Here is a 13,892-nt window from a genome sequence, read left to right as displayed (position 1 = left end):
TGCCTCCACCCATCCGTCGAATGGCCCAGCACGCCTGTGGCTACCGGAATACCAGACACGTTCGGCGCTGAGACAGAATGCTCGCAACGCACGCAGTTTTGATAGCTCTCATTTGGGGTCGACTGCCCATCAGCTGCCGGAGAGGTTGGACGGGCTTCACGCGCTCGCTCCTAGAGAACCGGAAGTTGACGACACGACGTGCCATCATGACGCAGAGCCAGTGAAGGCGGAGCTTAGCTCCGATCACTCGGCAAACGAGTTGAGAAAATGCACGACTATGGAGGAGGGTAACTTGTAATCGTCCGTAGCCCTCTTAATATGAGACGCTTGGCACAAATTGTGGTGCGAATTATTAACTTTAGCTGTACCCTACGCGTCTGCAAAATCTTGGTAACGACATCGGGGCCGGCTGCTGAGCGGGTGTTGAGCTCGTGCAGCGCTACCTGTACCTCCGACGTGTTAATGTCTCGGTCGAGCCACGCGTTGGGCAGAACCCCGTACGGCGGGTGGGTTTCTGTTGGCGTGTCCGGCAGATACTTGGCTTCCAGGCTCTTGATAACAGCGTATTTTCCTTGTTGTTGTGTGATGGTGTGCATGAGGCGGGCCAGGCGGTCGCGCTGGTATGACTTGGTCTTTGTTTCGTCTAGGAGGTGCCGAAATAGATTTTATGTGCAACTGCGATGCAGTTCCCTGTCAGCTCGGTTGCACATTTCGTTCCACTGCTGACGGCACAGGAGAATGCAATGGTGTTCAATGGCCCTGTTTAAGTCAGCCACCTTCTTCCTCATTTTGCGATTCAACCGTTGCTGCTTCTAACGCGCCTGTATCGAACGTTTGGCCTCGATCAGATGGGCAAGGCGGCTGTCCATGATGATGAAGTCCTCGTCTGTTTCTATGGTCTTTGTGGCTGAGTGCATTGCATCGCGGAGCTCCGCCGTCCAGGCTTCGATCTCTGTGATGTCTTTTGCTGTGGTGAGGCGTCCCTTACGGAATCCGTCCCAGTCCGTCAACTTGTGTATAATGGTATTACTCCGTAATTGGTTAGGTATCGTAATTTCGAGGATGTAGTGGTCACTGCCCAGGTCGACGACGCCCGTGTTGTGCCATGTTACCTTGCCCGTGTGGCCATTTTTGATGAATGTAAGGTCTGGTGTGGTGTCTCGTGCTACGGAGTTGCCGATGCGGGTGGGATGCGCGGGGTCCGTGATCAGGACACAGCTGTGGTCCAGGGTATCCTGTAATAAGCCCCGTCCCTTGGCCGTGTCCTTCACGTAACCCCACGCTCGATGGGCTGCGTTGAAGTCCCCTCCGATCAGCAACGTGTTGTCTCTGGCTTGGGTGCTGGCTGTGTGTAGTAGGGTCTTGAATTTCTGTGTTTGGTGCTTGGGATTACTGTAGATGTTGGCGATGAACAGGCTGCCTTTCCGTTGTTTGCTTGGGATGATTTCGGTGAAGGCGTATTCCACTCTGCTGCGGCCGTGTTTGAGTTGGTGCTCGATGAACGTGAGCCCTTTGCGGACGAACGTGCAGACGCCCCGTCCCTCCGCTGGGCTAACGTGAGCGCGATACCCAGGGAAGGTGGGGGTCACCGTCGCCGTTTCTGGCAGCAGGATGATGTCGGGTTTCTTGTTTACTGTGGTGATACGTCGTTGCAGCACTGCTTTCTTGTTGTTGTAACTGCGGCAGTTCCACTGCCAGATCGCAAGGCCCGGTAGCGATCCTATTGTGGACTGGGGCTGGGACATAGTTGTGGCTAAGGTGGGGCTTGCGTCTGGTCTTGGAGGTATGGGTGGTTGGCGAATCGCGCTGAAAAGATGGGGCTGCGCACTATGGGCTTGACGGTGTGTTCAATGAAGTCGAAACGCTCTTGTATGGTGCGGAAGGACGTGTTGATCAGTTCCTCCAGCCGCGCCAGTCGTTGGTCGGTCACGGCAGCCGTACCGGCGTAGGTGTTGGCGAGCGCTTCAATTTTGGCTTCGAGCTGAGTTTCCAATTGGGTCAGGTCCTTGTAATGTCGTGATGAAGTGCGTGTTCGCTTCTTGGTGGTTGGGTCAGTGGTCTTCTCCTCCTGGGGCTCGTCTTGGGTTTTGTCCTTTGATTCTGTGCCTTGGTGCGATGGCGTGTCGGTGTTCTGCTCGGGGACAGCGGTGGGTGTAGGTTCAGTGCGTGCTCGTTTCTTGGGGGTTGGATCAGTGGTCTTCTCCTGGGGCTCGTCTTGGGTTGTGTCCATTGATTGTATGCCTTGGTGTGATGGCGTGTCGGTTTTCTGCTCGGGGATAAGGGCGGGTGTAGGTGTCTCGGGTGACTGGGCTGGATCTGTCCTTGGATGGGCTTGCTGTGCTTGAAGTTCTTTCTTGACCTCAGCTAGCTCTTCGGCAAGCCGGCGCGTGGTTTCTACCAGCGTCGCATTGGTTGCGCGGAGTTGTTCGAGTTCCTTGTAGTAGGGATTGGTAATCCACGCCTGCCAGCTGCTCGGAGTGCTTCGGCCACTAGTGGCGCTGTTGGAGTTGGCGCTTCTGCCTTTAACTTGGCCCTTGGCTACGTCGGCCCAGCTGACTCTGTCACGGCCGCGGGATGCGCTGCGCAAGGCCTGACGGGAAGCGTAACCTGATGCGTGGCGTGAGGCATGGCGCGACGCGCTGAGGAATCCGCCACGGGAAGCGCTGCGCGAGCGGGAGCGTCCTTGGCGTGGACAGGAGCTTGATTCGAGTGCTTGCGTTCGCTGTTCTTCGGCGTTCCCATCGCCGTCGCCGCACAACGTATGGAACCTTGTATTTGGCTCTGCAGAGGCGGTCCCCAGTGGGGTGTTCTTCGCCACAGAGCTTGCACTTGGGGACACATTTGTGGCCCTCTCTAGGATTAGCAACACCGCATGAAAGACAAACACGTATGTTCGGTGTGGGGCATACGTCGCGCCTGTGGCCGACCTTGCCGCATACTTTGCAAACTTCTATTTGCTTCCTGTAGAGACTGCACGGAAAGAGCGTGGATCCATAACGCACATACTTGGGAACCTTGATACTGTTGAACACTACGATTACTGTCGTCGTGTTGCCGATACGCTTCGCCCTCGCGGCGAGGGGGTTGTACTTTGTAACGATCTACTGCATTATTTCGGCTTCGCTGTCCTCGAGCGCTATGCCCCTGATCACGCCTTTGACTGTGTCGTGGGCGGTAGTTCCGTAAGCGCTCACTTCGTATATTTTGCCTTGGACGTTGATAGCTTGCATTCGAACATACTCCTTCGCTCGCTCCTCGTACGGAGTGCTGAGCACCATAATGTTCTGATGGGTATTGGGACACGCCACATCCTCAGCTCGATCTGCCTGCTCAATTCCCGCTGCCGCCATGATAGCAGTAGCCACGCATGCCGCTCCCGCCTTGGAAATATCGAGCTCTCTGCGGGGCCGCACGACGATCTTAATTTCTTCCGCAAGCATTGCGGGCATGCGAGCCGACCGAATAACTGTGGTCCTAACGTTCTTGTTGGATTTAGCCTTCTGCTGAGAGCTCGGAGTATCGGTACGAGAATTCGGCTCGCCCTGCGTTGCTTGCACACGTGTTCGGCTCGTGTCCCCACCGTTGTGCAGCCATTCGGGCGTGCGATGAAATTCCTCGGGCATAATTTCTTCTCCCTCTACTTGCACGCACATTTGGGAAACCTGGGGACCGTGCGTCAAAGCGGCGGGGAAAGCCTCCATGTTGTCGTGGCAGTGGTACGGCTGGCTAAGGCTAGCGAGCCCTGGCTTCGCTTAGGCCAAGCAATGCCTATTGGCGGTGAACCAGGAAAAGTCCGATAAATCGATGAAAAACGCACCTTTGACGGAAAGTCGGGTATCGGGTGATAGCGGATACCTTCACGATCAGAGTGGTAATAAAATCTTCGGGATCCACACTAATTAGCACTGCGAAAGCAGGCATTAACGATAGAGCCGACCCAGTGTTGCCGCACCTTACGAGTACGTGCAGCCAGGCACGCGCTGCCATCACCAGCAAGCGAGGACCGACGCTGCAAGAAGACTTCGTCAGCAACGGGATGTACCTAAGTGTCGCCCAAGTGTAACGCACGGGTTTTTCGTTAAATTTGCTAGCCACCCTGGCTCACGGTGCAGTCCGGACAACTCGGACGTTGCCCTGGCCGCTTTCTCTTTTAGAGTCGCAGTCTTAAGCTGGAACCGCATGGCGCAACGGGCGGCATGCGGCACTTTAGTTATTAGGGCCTCGTTGAAGGTTGCTTTGTTAATTTTAGGTGAACACGATGCGCGAACGAAATCACGGTAGCACACGTTTTCCTTGACGCGCGAGCCAGTTCTGCCGAAAAAAAAATTCCGCTAAGGAGGTTCCGTCGAGATGCGCAGAGAGCAGGGCCATCTGGTGGCAAAAAAAGAACCAAAATGCCACGTGACTTACCTGAACTCTGATTGGTGGACGCGCCATGCGACGCGTTTTTTTCTACTCCAAGCAGCGTCGCAGAACATGGCTCAAGCGTTGCATAATACCGTTTGCCTAAAGCCAGCTTCGAAGCCAGCAATGAAGCATGCGCATTGTATTGCGGCAAAGTATACCAAGAGTGGAAAGCGGCCACTGTGATATACGTGCCCACTTGCCGTCACGTCTCCTGCCGCAGTACAAGCACGGAGACGCCGAACAAGTGTACTGGCAGGCATTCAGAGTATTTCGCATGCGGTTGTAGCGATCTGAGCCCTTGTTTCGTCCACACAGAGCGCCCCGTATATGAGCTAGACATCGTAACAGCCGGGATTATTCAACGATCTACGGCTCAGATTGCATGGCGACGCAAGTACACACATACACATACAGAGTACAAAATTTTTATTCCCACGAATCTCCAAGTGTGTTGTATGCTCAGTTACATTAAGAACTAATGCATCGGCACGGCAGTTAATTCATAAACTCTTTCCGTTCCCGCAATTCCCCTGCAGTGTGTGGTATGCTGACCTTGATCAACGACGCTAATGAACAATGCATCGGCACGACGTAATGCTTTGCCACTAAAGTCATCCGAGAAGACACCTCACTTCCAAACGTATCCCCTTGCGACTACAAAATTTAATATGCTGCCGTTGCAACAAAATAGCAACAAACTCGCCTCGGACGCGGCTTTTTCGCCTTGCCGGTCACGCATCCTGTCGATTCTCTGCAGCAAGCTCGGCTAGGGACAAACGGAGCAAACGGTTTTCTTCCCCGTAGTACCTAAATGACGAGAAATTTTGAGCACCTAAAGTCCCCACATTTCTCTCTCGCAACCACTGCTCCTCGCGCGTGCGCAGAAAGAGCGGTGAAATCCAATTTCGATGTGCTCGTAGCAGCAGCACGCGGCGGCGCGATTTCGTGACGGGTCGTGCTGGGCACACGTCAAAATGACGCGCGCGTCCCACCATCCGCGCGTCAATCGCGCCTGAAATCGTGCCATGCGGTTCCGCCGCACGTTTTCGGCACCGCACCGACGTCGAGCTACCAGTAGAGTTGCAACGCGGTACACGGCACGGGTGTTTGCAGCAGCGCGCGTTCGAGCGCTTTTTTTTTTTTTTCCAGGGGCTTACCGGCGCGCGGTCACACGCACGACCCTTCCAAAACGTTTCGCGACTAATCCGCTAGGGCAGGGTGCATGCGCCGTCGCGCCATAAAAGAGCCGGATTGGGTGATTTACGTCATATGGGTAGGGGCGGCTCAAAATTCTGCCCAGCAGTGTGCTGCGATCGGCGGCGATGTGCATTTTTAAAACCTTATAATAAATTACACCCTTTACGCGGAGCACTTAGATGCGTCAATTAATGATCAGACATACCTGCTCTAACGACTCAGTACGCTTGTACAAAATCCTCAAAATCGTTTCAGGGTCTCTTTAACTGCATTACTGCTACCACTTGTCCTCGTCTTATATGAGCAGAACTTGCAGTGGTAAGTAGCAACCAAGGAGGTTGTATAAAGCTTCTGGAGTGGCAGTCCCAGCCACTGCCAGCGAGAGCAAGTGAAGCTGCAAGTGGCCATATTGCTAGAGGCAAAAGCGCGCGGCTCCTAAGGAGGTTCAACTACTGGAGTGGAGGTGGCTCTCCAAAAGCAAACTCGGCTGCCGCCATATTGTTAGAGAAAAGAAGCCCGAACCGCCGTAACGGCCGCTGCAGTGTATGATCGTCGTGTTATTGGTTGTGCGCGGTCGCAACAGTGTTTAGGCGATTGTCGCAAGCCTCCGAGGGCAGTGGAACACCTCAATACGTGACAGCTAGTACACTCGTCATAGCTGCACCAGTCGCGTAACGATAGCACCAGTTGTAAGGTTTAACTTGTAACATACAGGTATAAGCTCGCGTCTTCTGCTCAGTACTGTCGTATTCATTGTGCGGACGTTTGCTTCAGTTCGCAACGGTTGGGAAGGTGCCCATAAGATACGCCTCTGTCAATATTAAATTTACGTTTACATCCTATAAATACTCTCCGGCTCGTCACTGCTCGCGGTTTTTATGTGGCGCATGTATGGGCTACATGTTAGGAGAGGATGGGATTTCGCCACTTGCGTGCAGCGTTCTCTGCTTGTGCTCGAATACATGTGCGGTGTACTTGCACGAGGTCATACTCGTTTTAGATTGCACCGTATACGTTCCGCGCAGTGACTTCGTTTTAATGGGGGAAACCAGCGAGACGAACGCGTGCACAGCAGAACACGTGAACAGGACGAGCGCAGCACTTACAAAGGAATAATTGCAAGTTCAGTGCTCGTTCTGACCAATTCTCTTGCGTACGCATCTTTGTGTTTCGTAGGTTTTCTGTTCAATAATTTGCACCGACTAGCCCAGCAAGAAATTCTGTTGTAAAAGCTGGGCTTCAACACAAGAGCCTGAGCCCTTTTACAAGAACATTGCATAGAGTTATCTAAGGGTTTGGGTGCGCCACATCACTAAGAGTACTAAACGAGCGAATTGAGAGGTAAATGCCTAAACACTGCTTTCAAGATTGTAATACCTAAAACGTAACGAACGCAGAACCAGAGTTACAAACTTAGCTTGTGTAGTGAACCATTATGCATTGTAAGAGTTCAGGTGTCAATTGGAAATGTTTTCTGCTGTTCCTGTCTGTGTAGCATTTTTGACTGATGTTTCAGCTGTCGTGTGTGGTACAGTACGAAGCTCTAGACGGGATGGATGAGTGGCATCAATCTTTTTGAGCACACATGAAATATAGAACGTCACTGTGAAGCTCATGATGCAAGCTTTGGCTTCAGCATATGACTATCAAGTTGTTGAGGATGCTAAACACATAGCTTGTGGCGCCTTGTGTAAGCCAGCTCGGTAATTTGGTAATGTTGTGTACTAAAATAGAGAGTAATTACCGTATTTTCACTTAACTAACGCGACACGAATATCGCGAGGGGGACTTTTGGTCTCTTAGACAGAGGAAAAAATGCTTACTATAAAAATTACTGTACCAACAGAAATGATTACCGTAAAAACAGCAAACATCGCACAAAACGGATGCCCGCAAGGCTTTATTCATCGTTCGAACTGCTGTATACCCACCAAGATTATTGAACAAGCCTTTTAGGCGGATTCCACGGTGATGCGCCGCGCGACTTCAAAGACCGTTCACTAGAAGCGCCGTTCAGCAGCGCCTGTCATATCTTTCACATGAATTAGGGGGGTCGCAGTAATTAACTCCGGCGGTAAGTGCGCATGGCACAACCGCGTGGGCTGGCTTGAGAGCGATCTGCAACGGGGGACAGAGTGCCCGGACGGCGCCTAGCTGCGTTGCTGCTGTTTGCGTTGAAAGGATAGGCAGCCCGAAGGTCAGTTCGCGCTTCTTCACGCCATCGTTTTGTGGGTGGTTGTCCGCGGTTATCGAGTGTGATGTGTTCATGTTTGCTCGTGTGCGCGTGGCATCATGTTAGTTAACTTAGTAAGCGAAGGTTTACAAGTCTATACGGCCGATAAAACTACGATCCTTACTTTATATAGCTGTTTGATAATTTGCTACCGCAATCGATGATTCGCCTTTCGGGCGAAAACTCCGACTTTTTCTTTCTGTGTATACAGAGGTTCTTTTTTTTTTTTTTTTAGGTGGCACTGGAGTTCTCCCAAATCTCCCGAGTCCCTGAACTCATCGAGGAGTCGAGTGTTCAGAAGCGCTGTTCCCAGAATCAATCACTGAAACCAAAGGATTTTGCATGCGGGTTTGCTTACAAGTTAACAGCTTACGCCGGAACCGCTGCTACAACATTCTCGTGCTAGCTCGCCCCGATAACTATACTTCAAACACTTTAGGCGTTTCGTGCTCAACATATGCCATCACGTAAACTGCCGTCTGTTTCTGCCGCACCGCTCTTTCCTGCCCTGGTCTTACTTCACTTTATTTCTCGTCCTATTACGCAATATTAAGTACGCACAACACGAAAGAAACTGCACAAACTTTATTCAGGCGACAGTCTCCGCGCGCACACAAACACACACGCGCACACACGCACACAGAGGAGGCTAAGGCGGGGCCGCCACTCCTGGTAAGAAAACAACATGGAAGCGCTCGAAGGTGGCACCCATAGAGGTGCAGCCCGTGCGGAGGTAGCGGACGGTGTCCTCCATCACCTCCGGTTCAAGTTGGTACTCGCCAACTAAGGGGTCCTCCTTCCAGCTGGTCACGGCAGCGTCTGAGGCATCAGTTTCCAAGTACAGCAGCTGCGTAACACACATACCACGTAAGGCACAATTAATAAAAAGCGTAACGTGAACCATACCCGCAACCAAACCTCGACGAAAATTTGTGAGCTATATTTTATCCACAACACCCCTGGTGATATAACCGTGCGTTTGTTTCGTGTTAACACTGTGGTGCAGCTAATAGTGCTATAATTTTGCGCACCTTTCTAGCCCCATGACACGAAAATGAGAGTTACCGTTATATTTTTCCACCTATACGAACCTTGCCGGCTTGAAGACGCCTCGCGCTATAGAGGCATGGACAAGCAGCAAGCAGCACATCGCGCACATTGCAAGAACCTGGGCAACCTACAGTTCATCCTTCGCTGTTCAACTACCGACCAGACAAGTGCGCAAGTGCAGTCACGTCATAAACTTGGAAAACGCGTCAATTACCGCAACAGAAAAGAACTTCATAACGAGACATGCTCAAATCATACAGGCGACAGCTAACACTACGCGCCAAGTTTATCTCCGCACATCATGTTCTTCATGCGTATGTAAACTAACCACGACAATGTGCGTGCCGGCTGCGTTTTAAAAAAAGAACCTCAGTTTGGGTTCCGGAAAGTCAAATAATACTTTCTGACTCGGTCCATTCGTTACCGCTATAAATGCGTTCAATTTCGGTGCTTTCTATGTTTCCACATTTTGTTCCAAGACACCGTTGTCGCCATGTATACTGCGAAACATAAAAGTATAGCTTGATCCCTGGTGTTTTGAATGGATGCATAACAGTAATATTTGCTCTGATAATTTTTGAGAATTCTTACGTGAAACTTCAAAGAAGCACCTCAAGGAACACCAATGAAAGTACTAATTTCCTATCTTTAGTATAAGTACTGAGAGTACAAAAAAAATCTGAAATGTACAAAACATGCACCTAGTTCTTAGCTCCGAACATTTGTAAGTCAGCTCGCGCAAAAAATTATCATGAAGATTTGTTGGCATCAGTACTAACCATAACCATAGTCACGGCGGCCGCATTTCGATGGAGGCGAAATGCGAAACACCCGTGTACTTAGATCTAGGTGCACGTTAAAGAATCCCAGGTGGTCAAAATTTCCGGAGTCCTCCACTACGGCGTGCCTCATAATCAGAAAGTGGTTTTGGCACGTAAAACCCCCTAAGCTAATTTGTTTTTACTAACCATAGTGATGCCCATGCTATGCGAGAAAGCAGTAGCTTCTGCAAATGTAAAAACGGGTAAGTTCCTATTGTACGGGGACCAATGGATTTTATTCATTGCAGCAGGCACGTGGTTTGTATTTTTGCAGCATTCTTTAGTCTCGCGAAACAATGCTTGCCAGGTAAGAGAGCATGCAGAAGCCTCCTCATACTTGATTATGGCGTTCGATCAGTTTTGCTGTTCAAGCAAGGTGGTTCAGTGTGCGTTCAACTGGCGGTGGAACACCGCAGTGCTTTGTTCAGTTCACGTGTAATACTGTACAGTAATGTGGAGTGCTGTACAATATGGTACAGTAATGAATAACGGAACTTTCACAGACGGTGCTCAAAATCTGAGAGAATAGACTGCTAGTCAAGCTGCCGTCGAAGGCCAGTCTGAAATCGACTGCGTGCTCTTGTGTGAGTGAAAACAACACTACGGGAATGATTGCTCGTACTAATTTGTACCCATGGTCTTGAAGCGCTGATACATAAAAGAAACCCACTGTGGATAAATAAGGTTACACTTGATATCAGTCGAACACACTTACCAAGATAACACGCACTCACGAGCGTTCACCATTGTTTGAGACATCGTTAACAGCCCATACGGGGGATCGGAAAATTGGCAACCTGAGAGAAGCTTGCGTATCTTCACTGGCAGAGCTATTTAAAAATTATGTTGCCGAGTCGACCAAAGCGGAAATTTTGGGTAGTTTTATTGGAAGAAGTGCTAGGAGCATTGGGGGCTAGTTTCAACGATACCTGCAGTAGAAGTTTTATTTTTCCAGACTGCCCAATCTGCCAGAAATTGTCACATCTGACAAATAGTCTCTGTTGAGTCGTCATATCGGACGGTGGATAATGTTGCTAGTAGAATAATTCCAACGGAATGGTCAACAACGCGCATAAAAAGAACTGTCGATCAAATTTAACGATCTCTATAGGCGTGGTAACGAAACACTGAACATTTAACTGTTTTATAATATGCTACCTGACCAGACGAGCTTTCATGACTATGACCCAAACAAGCATCTTTTTTTGCCCTCACTCAACCTACCCAATCTAAGCAAGAGCATACGGTAGACGTTTGAGCTGCACCCCCGCATGGGCCGCGTCTATACATGTCAGCGATAGTGCAGAAACGCGCAGTGCGGATCTCTAAGCGTTCGACGTCTACCACACCGTCAGCGGCCAACCGGGAGAGACCTTAGCCAGCATTGGGCGGCGACATGTCTCGTCAGGTGTCGAGACACCCGGGAGCGCGGGTCCCCGGGCCGTTCATCGCTGAAGGCATGTTCGTATAGCAACGCCGAGAGAACTACGACCGAGATTCGATACAGGCGCTTCCAAAATGTGCCACGAAATACACGGTCATATCTCATGATCTGATGGCGTTCGTAAAATCACGTGAATTGCTTCTGCCTGCTGCGGCTTCCTCCTCCAATACTGGAATTGCAAAGCTGGCGGTAAAACAGTTCATTAGAAAGCTCATTACGAATATTTGTTTATAAGCAAACGCATTGCGACGGCTACACGACCATCCAGTGTCTGCCGTGCTGATGTAAAAATATTTATTTATTTATTTATTTACTGATTTACTTATTTATACTGTTGACCCGAGGGTCGTTACGTGGCGGGTAAAGTAAACACAAGTATACACAAGACAATACATGAACAAAGACAGTGGTTTAGCCGAGAATAAAATAATAGCAATAATAAGCAGATCTAGATGTGCAAATGGGAACACAGCGCATAATATGCTACAGAGCAAATCACGTGTGGCCCTGTGGAGGGAAAAGAGAGAAGAAAAAAAGAAACATATAAAAGATAGTGAAGTTTTCACGTGCATAGTGCTCAGAAAATAACCGAAAACAAGATAAACAGTGCTGCAACTTGTAAATCAGCAGCGGCAATTAAAGTCTTTTTAAAACTTTAATTGCCGCAACGGAAATGAGATGAAAGCGACTGTTTAAATAAAGACTCTGGTTGGGGTGGTGGGGATGGAATTTCATTCTTTTATTGTTCCAGGGAATTATGAATATTTAAAGCACTTCTTTCTCACTGTGATTGGTTCAAATTGTTCTTTGTGGGAAATTCTTAAGGTGCGAGAACAACGTAGTTTTCAAAGTAAAGGTCCGCATTCAAATGAAGTGAATTACGGTGTAATTGATACAAGAAATTTAGTCTCGCGATTTTTCTATATTCAGCAAACTTAGCAAGTTGAAGATCACCTAACGTATTAGCGACAGAATATGTGCGTCTGTATTTCCATAATATGAATCGAGCCGCTCTTCTCTAGACTAGACTTTTTCAGTCTTGTCTGTAAGACATTTTTGGTGCAGATCCCATACAGCGCTCGCATACTCTAGCGAGGGACGCACAATGGTTACATGCGCGGTTAACTTCGCCTTCAGAGTAGCGAGCTTTAACTTACTTCTGAGAAGCCACAATTTTCTCTCAGCTTCTGAGCAAATGTCCTTATTGTGCGTTTTCCAGTTTAAATCTGAAGACATTGTTAAGCCAATGTATTTAAAAGAGTTAACTTGCGTTAAATGGTGTCCGTCAATATCGTATCAAATGCTAACATGTTTTTAGTTCTCTTAGTCAGCCGCATGTATGATGTCTTGCTGAAGTTAATGTTCATTTTGTTTTCGCGCACCAGGCCGCGACAACTTTCAGCGCAGAATTTAGTGCGATCTTGTCCTGGCAGCCGTTTATATTTGAGCAAATTGAACAATTAACCGCAAACAAACGTACCGTAATATTAGGAGGAAGAATTGTGTCTGACAAATCATTTACGTAGCGCAAGAACAGAACTGGACCCAACACGGAGCCCTGAGAGACACCCGAAGTTGCCCCCAGAACCACTGATTTTGCATTGTTCACTTCCACGAATTGTGTTCTGTTGGACAGGTACATTTTTGTTCATCCGACAATTTCGAAATTAACTCCTAAATCTAAAAGTTCTACGATCAGTCCTGCGTGAGGAACACGCTCAAATGCCTTAGACACGTCAAGACAAACTGCGTCTATTTGTCCTGTTTCGTTAAGGGATTTTGCAAAGTCATCAACTGTTTTTTTTGCAAGCTGAGTAATCGTCGACAGCTTCCCTCTATAGCCATGCTGTTTGGGAAAAGAAAGATTAGAATCTGGAAGGTGCAGACCGGGAGACATCCTAGAACGTCAATGAATGAAGTTTCTTGTACGCATGGTTACCTGCGCGCCTCAAGGGCTCATGCTCCTGTTATCCAGTGAAAAAGTGAGAAACCTTCTCGTGCTGCCAGGAATTAGGAGGGCTTTTTTCGCTATTTGAAAACAGATACCAGATCACCTCGTTAGTAGTTACAAACTTTACTTAGTCAGTAGCCGCTTAACTGCGATAATTAAACGGGAATAATTATTGCATCTAACGAGTAAGCGCGAAAATTAGAACACGTAACCTGATTCCTAATGCCCGCCATCCTCGATAATCTAAAAAATGGCGTTTTTCTTTTTTGTTTCTTGAGTGCTCTAATTTTATCCGCTGCGGCTGCCACACACAAGCGAAGCCACGAGAAACACGCGGCGCACTTTTGTTTATTTCTTTTTTCCTTTATCGGTGACGTCATCATACCTAGCCTTATATACACGAAGTCAACAAATGTTGCTCAGTGTCATGACGGTTTGGTAACGTCGATAACGGCCGGTTCGATATTTGGAGGCAAACTTTGGTACGTCATTAGAATATCTTATAAGTGCTTTCCGTGCTTCGTATTTGCTAAGCGTCATCCTTTTACGTACTATAGGAGAAGCGTATGGTACAGTTTATTAGCGTCGTGCGTGGCCAATGGCGGCGCTGCGAACGGCGTTCCGGTGACGTCAGTCGGGGTACCCGCCTTTGTCGTCTGCTACGCTCTAAAAAAGTTATGGGGTTTGTGGGGATGCGTGACTCTTACGCGTCCCCTGATTTGTTGTTTTCTCGAATAGGTCCCGCCTCCTGTAATCCGGCATCACCGCGTGGCCTGGTGCCGGTGGTAG

The 13,892-nt window shown here is 49.1% G+C and overlaps 1 protein-coding gene across 1 annotated transcript in view; it reads right to left on the bottom strand.

Moving 5' to 3' along the window:
• Nucleotides 1–8,404: 8,404 nt before the first annotated feature.
• Nucleotides 8,405–13,892, bottom strand: part of LOC142568367 (uncharacterized) — a 29,759-nt gene continuing 24,271 nt past the window's right edge. The window contains exon 3 of the mRNA XM_075678363.1: nucleotides 8,405–8,684. Coding sequence (XP_075534478.1) covers nucleotides 8,487–8,684 — 198 coding nt within the window. The 3' untranslated portion in view covers nucleotides 8,405–8,486. The remainder of the gene's footprint in view (nucleotides 8,685–13,892) is intronic.

Source organism: Dermacentor variabilis, unplaced genomic scaffold (genome assembly GCF_050947875.1).
Source record: "Dermacentor variabilis isolate Ectoservices unplaced genomic scaffold, ASM5094787v1 scaffold_18, whole genome shotgun sequence".
Classification (NCBI taxonomy): Eukaryota; Metazoa; Arthropoda; class Arachnida; order Ixodida; family Ixodidae; genus Dermacentor; species Dermacentor variabilis.
This window is presented reverse-complemented; position numbering and strand designations above follow the sequence as displayed.